General features: G+C 44.0%; 1 protein-coding gene across 1 annotated transcript; it reads right to left on the bottom strand.

Annotated features, from left to right (window-relative positions):
* Window positions 1-1,911: 1,911 nt before the first annotated feature.
* LOC103629121 (protein TIFY 10b) lies at window positions 1,912-2,444 on the bottom strand. Its single transcript, XM_008650314.1, has 2 exons — window positions 2,324-2,444; window positions 1,912-2,084 (listed from the first exon to the last, which is right to left on the bottom strand). Exons 1-2 carry the CDS (start codon window positions 2,442-2,444, stop codon window positions 1,912-1,914), a joined length of 294 nt encoding a protein of 97 aa, XP_008648536.1.
* Between the last annotated feature and the right edge of the window lie 4,188 nt (window positions 2,445-6,632).

Below are 6,632 nucleotides of genomic sequence, written 5' to 3'. Positions count from 1 at the left end.
ACCCCTCATAAAAATGAGGATGATAAAACAAGAAAGCTACAAAAATGTGGTCTCGGCTGAGGATGACTCGATGGGGTTGAGGATGCACCAGTATTACCAAGAGGATGCACATGTTTTTTGCTATTGGAACCATTATGTTGGCCATGTTTCTTCACTTCGTTCGGAAGTGGAGACAAGGTGACAACTGCGTCGACATTGGTGAGGCGGACCCAAACAGCCCCTCCGTCTAGATCAAAGAACTTCGGCGCAGGCGACGCGGGCTTCAGGAGGAGGACTGACCTGGGAGAGGCCAGGCGGAGGCAGAGCAGCGGTGTGGGAGCGGATAAGGTGACAAAAGCGAGGCGGGGGCACGACGCAGGCGGGGGCAGGCGGGGGCATTGCATGTGTGGACGCTGACACTACATACTTAATAGAGTAGTATAGATTGGTCACGAGAATATGAACATTTGCACCGTTGTACCGGTGGACAATTCTAGAGATGCTATCCTATGTTTCATTTATTAGGAATACATAAACCATAAATGTAGTGATTTATTTCCATCAGAGAAAATATCAGATGGCTAAGCAAGGATTAGATAATGCTTTAGAATAGGACAAGTCACCAAAAAACGAATGAGAAGGCATGTGAACAGCAGGGCAAGATTGAGAGGGTGTTTGAATGCACTATAACTAATAGTTAGTTAGCTAAAAATTGTTAGTGGATTTAGCTAGCTAACAAATAAATAACTAACTATTAACTAATTTACCAAAAATAGTTAATAGCTGAACTATTAGCTAGGGTGTTTGGATGTCTCAACTAATTTTAGCCACTAACTATTAGCTCTAGTGCATTCAAACACCTCTGAATCACCTCTGTTACTAATAAGTTCAGCCCATATGCACCAGCCCTGCATGGTTGATCTTTCGGAGTAAAAGCAGTCTAGTTATCTGAGAACACGACCTACGACGACAGCAGCTCGAGTCTTAGACGTGTTCATCATGAGATTACAAAACCACAGTGAGAATAGTGACATGGAAAGTGCCAAGAACATTCAGAAATCTAGTGAGAAATGTTGAACAGTTGTATGATCCTTCTAGCCATTAGCCTATGACAACATCAATAGTACAAATGCTATGCATAAACATCACTTCTACTCATCTAGGCACAAGGCATAATACATGGTACACAGAGTCGTCAAATGTGCAAGTCTACTGGTCTACATCTAGGAACATACAGTCGACACCAACGACTAGCATCGAGCTGAGGGATGAAATCCGCATCACAAAAAAGAAAAGTGCACAAATACTTTGGTTAATTTTAGACATGGGGTGATCACCTGGCGCTACTCCCTTTGAGTTGATGCACGTAAGGGTCCACCTTATCGAAGTCCATGATAAGATGCTCCCTGCAAGCAAGGCAAATCCCAGAGGGGGGCAAGATCAAGTCAAATTGATCTTGTCTGTCTACATAGGGTACAAGGTAGGAATTGCCTACAACAGCAATAACAGAAATGCTAGTCAGGGATGAAGACGGTGTACAGCAGGGAGGCGAGGTCGGAAATGATCCAGTCACAAAAGAGGGTGTCGACATTGGTGATAAAGCCCGACATGCCCCTGTCTTCCTACAACATCTTCAACTGCTGGAACTATTGTCTATTCATACACAAGACCCTACACGACAACCACGACATATACACAGACACCAAAATTAAAAAAATAGTTTCACTAAAATCGTCATCCCAATTCGACCAATCAACACGGGAAATAGAAAAGAGGCTAGACTCACCGAGGTGATCATGGAGGAGAGGAGGGCGTTGAGCTGCTCCCTCAGCTTGGCGGCCGCCATGGCATCTTGCTTGCTTGGGGAACCAGGGCCGAAGTGGGAGACTGTGGCATAGGAAGTGTTGCACAAACCAAAAACCGAAATGGGATTTACATGATGTGAAGCAGCAGTACGCACCTAGGGGCAGCAGCGGGATCCTTGACACCGAACCCGGCGCTCTGCGGGAAAAGCACCATGGTCTCCTTCTTCCTCTCGGTCTCCTCGCCGTCCGCTCCGGGGAGCAAGTTAATTGTCGCCGGCGTCCTTTGCTGCTCGACCTCGCCTGAGAAGGAAAAAAGAGAGAGAGAGAGACGGATAAGGGAGTGCGAATTCGAAGGCCAAAAACGTCGTTTCCAAACCGGATATAACAAAGGGACCGCCCAGATCTCGCACCAGAACGAACACGTCCCCCACAGAAATCGAAACTGGACCGACCCCATCCCCGCGCACCTAGAAGGATCCCGATCTCAACAGACAACAGGGCAGGCCTGGCCGGCGCCGCCGCCTGATTCCGCAGCTCACCTTTGATCCCGAGGCCTAGCTGGGCGGGCGCGGCACCGTTCTGGCGGACGAAGCGACTGAGGAGGCTGCACGCGACGGCGAAGCTGGTCGCCCTCTCCCCGGGCCTCGCGGATGTCATCATCTCTCTCTCCGACGGGGTGTGGTGTGCGGGAGGGCAAATGCGGATCCTTCACGTGAAACAAGTGTTATGCATTGCTATGGAACCCTAGGAGAGGGGAAAGGAGAGGCGGCGATGGCGGGAGCCGAGCACAGGCTAAGGCGCTAGGAAGCAGGACCGCCTGAAGGTCTTTGATGTCTTCGGGGAGGCCCAGGGCGAGGGGGACGATACGTGCGGCGGCGGAGGGAGGGAGCGGTTGCTAACGTGTTGGGAGGAGAACCACGACGGGGATGGGAGTAGAGGTTGCGCGAGTGTCCCATGACGGAGGAGCGACGAACTAAGAGATATGGGAATGACGAAAGAGAAGATGGGAATGGGAATGGCAGCCTACCCCTTACCATCTTAATAGTAGTAAAGATAAATGCTAATTATTTTCTTTATTACTAATAATAGATTTATAAGTTTTATCCCTTTCATTTCTAAATAAAAATTATGCGTATAGCTAAAAATTGTTTATTTATGATTCTTCTAACATTAATATTCTAAGAGTTAATGTAAATCGCTAATTGGACTTTTAATAACATATTCATGGTTATTATGACATAAACAAGTATTTTTTTCTAATTCTAGTTAATTTAGTGCTATACTTATGAACACATGTATTCTGACTAGTAAAAATCTATTTTCATCTGACCGGAAACACGTGGTCTAGTATTTTCTTCTACTTCTTCATATCAATAAGTTTACACTTAAAATACTACTAACAATTATCGTTCCATCTGCTAGAGCAAAGTTTAATTTGTAAACGTTTCTCGTATGGAAATCACTAAGGTAGCGAATAGTGACATTATTCATTTTTAAAATTATAAAATCATACACATGTCCAAAATATTGTTGCGGGGTTTGATTATGCCTACACGTATACGTCGGCATCTCTTTTCGATAATCTCTAAACTAGAAATCTCGAAACTAATTTAATTTACAAACCTAGGACTAAATCGCAAAACTGTCTTCTTCTACCTTGGGAGCTCTTGCTCAAACGCAGGGAACTCGACGAGCCGGGAGCACGGCGGGTCGGTCATGGCAAGGGAGCAGGGCAGAGGCGGTCTCGGCGTCGGGGTGGCCGGGGACGGGCGCGGCGAGGTCTGGCCTGGGTGCTATGCGAATGGCGAGCTCAGACGGTGGAGCTCCGGCGATGGTGTGGGCACGGTCTTCGGTGAGTTCGAGAGCGAGAGAGAGAGGGTGAGCTCGGGGAGGGAGAGAGAGAGAGGGAGTTCGAGAGCGAGAGAGAGAGGGCGAGAGAAAGAGGAGAGGGCGCCGAGGGGGAAGAGAAACCACCGACAATGAACTCCATTGATGGCCATCAATGGAGGTCTTCATTGAGGGAGAGAGAAGGGGAAACAGGGGAGGAGAAGGGGCGGTCAATGGTTTCCGGCTCAGTGGCCGAACAAACGCGACAGGTGGGCGCGATGGCGGGTCCTTGGGCGCGGCGCAGGGCGAGTGGCGGCAGGGCCCGGTGGGGAGGAGGGAGAAGGGGGCCCGGTGGGGCCCACCTGGCGGAGAGAGGAGGCAGGAGGGGCATAGGGCGGCGGCGGCGACTTGGCTTGGCTGAGGCGCAATGGGCTGAAATGGCCGGTTAGGTTAGGGTTTGTTGTTGTTGTTTTTCTTTTCTTTTCTATTTAAAATATAAATAAATATATTTTTGAATAACTAAAAAATCATAATAATTATACCAAAATTATTTATAACAAAATATTTTTTTGGACCAATATTTCTATATTATTTAATTTGATTTTCATTAAGAAGGAATTTTTACTAAACATTCAAAATCAAACATGAGCAAACCAAAAATTATTCTAGATGCAAATAAAAATCAATCCTTAGAAAGAAAATTTATTACCATAATTATCATTAATAAACTAAATGCACTATTTTTAGTTGATTTTTTTATAGTGTTACAAACCTACCCCTCTTAAAAGAATCTCGTCCTCGAGATTAAGGAACTTTCGAGAATAATTTGGGGAATTCTGCCCTGAGTTCATCTTCTCTTTCCCACGTGGCCTCATCTTCTGAATGATGACTCCACTGATCTTTCCACATGTTAATAACTTTACTCCGAGTAATCCTACGAGATGTTTCCAGAATTCTGACACGGTACTCCGAATAAGTCAAATCCTTATTAGCATTCAGTTCTTCCATATGTAACTATTCCTCTGATACTCTTAAACATTTCTTGAGTTGTGACACGTGAAATACGTCATGGACATCCGACAAACTATCGGGTAGCTCTAACTGGTATGCTACTTCACCTTTTCTTTCCAAAATTTTGAATGGGCCAATGTAGCAAGGAGATAATTTTCCCTTAACCTTAAATCTTTTCATTCCTCTCATCGGTGAAACCTTAAGGTATACGAAGTCTCCTACTTCAAAGGTCAACTCTCTTCTTCTATTGTCAGCATAGCTTTTCTGTCTCGACTGTGCTGTTTTCAAACTCTCTCTGATAATCTGTACTTGCTTTTCTGCTTCTTGGAGAATTTCTGGACCAAATACTTGGGTTTCTCCGGTCTGATTCCAATAAAGCGGTGTTCTACACTTTCGTCCATAAAGTGCTTCAAATGGTGCCATTTTTAGACTTGCTTGATAACTATTGTTATACGAGAATTCTGCTAACTGGGCTCCTGAGTAAGTTGTGTTCACAGGTATAAAGTGTGCCACTTTAGTCAACCTGTCTACTATGACCCATATTGAATCATAGCCATCCCGAGTACGCGGTAGTCCAACTATGAAATCCATACCGATTTCTTCCCATTTCCATTCCGGTACCTTGAGAGGTTGTAGTAATCCTGCTGGTCTTTGGTGTTCGGCTTTAACTCGCTGACACACGTCACACAGGGCAACATGAGTAGCCACATCTCTTTTCAAACCATACCACGAATACTTTTCCTTTAGATCCTGGTACATCTTTGCGCTTCCAGGGTGAATAGAGTAAGCCAAATCATGAGCTTCTCTCAAAATAAGTTGGCGTAGGTGTTCGATTTCTCGTACACAAATTCTTTTTTTAAACAATAATGTGCCTTGTTCATCTTCCGTGAAATCTGGGGCTTTACCCAACCCAATCAAAGTTTGAATTTCCTTAATTTTCTCATCAGATTCCTGTCCTTTACGAATCTCTTGTTCCAAAGTAGATTCAACTTCCATAACTGTTGCTTCCATATTATTGAGCATACCAAGGTTGAGTTGTTCCATTTCCCAACACAATTCCTATGAAAACAAATGAGTAGTGATGTTGTTCACTTGACCTTTACGGCTCAAAGCATCAGCCACTACATTAGCTTTTCCTGGGTGATATTGTATTTCCAAATCATAGTCTTCGATTAACTCAAGCCATCTTCTCTGTCTTAGATTGAGTTCTTTCTGAGTGAATATGTATTTCAAGCTTTTGTGATGCGTGAAGATTTTGCACTTGTTTCCAATCATATAGTGTCTCCAAATCTTCAAAGCATGCATTATGGCAGCTAGTTCCAAGTCATGTGTAGGATAATTCTTCTCATGCTTTCTCAACTGCCTTGAGGCATAAGCTATTACTTTTCCTTCTTGCATTAGCACACATCCAAGTCAAAGGCGTGGTTTATCGCAATACACATCAAATCCTTTGTGAATGTCTAGCATTACCCATATTGGTGCAGTAGTTAACCTTTTCTTGAGTTCCTCAAAACATTTCTGGCATGCTTCATCCCAGTTAAACTCTTTACCTTTCTCTAGTAGTGAGGTAAGAGGTTTCACTAACTTGGAAAAACCTTCAATAAATCTTATGTAGTATCCTGCCAATCCAAGAAAACTTCTGATCTTAGATGCATCCTTTGGTTGCTTCCAATTTAGTATTTCACTTATCTTTCCTGGATCTACTTTAATTCCACAATCAGTAACAATATGTCCTAGGAAAGCAACTTCCTTCAGCCAAAAATCACACTTCTAGAACTTTGCATATAATTGGTTGTCACGAAGCTTTTGTAGGACTAGTCTTAGATGATCTTCATGTGTTTCTTCATTCGGAGAGTATACCAGTATGTCATCAATGAATACGACCTTTAACTGATGATATCCCGACCTTAGATCTATCTTCGAGAATATCTTAGCTCCCTTCATCTGATCAAATAAATCTTCAATCCGAGGTAATGGGTATTTATTCTTAATTGTTACTTCATTCAAACT

Source organism: Zea mays, chromosome 6 (assembly GCF_902167145.1).
Source record: "Zea mays cultivar B73 chromosome 6, Zm-B73-REFERENCE-NAM-5.0, whole genome shotgun sequence".
In the NCBI taxonomy this organism is placed as follows: Eukaryota; Viridiplantae; Streptophyta; class Magnoliopsida; order Poales; family Poaceae; genus Zea; species Zea mays.
The sequence above is the reverse complement of the archived record's forward strand: the minus strand, read 5'-3'. Positions and strand labels throughout refer to the sequence as shown.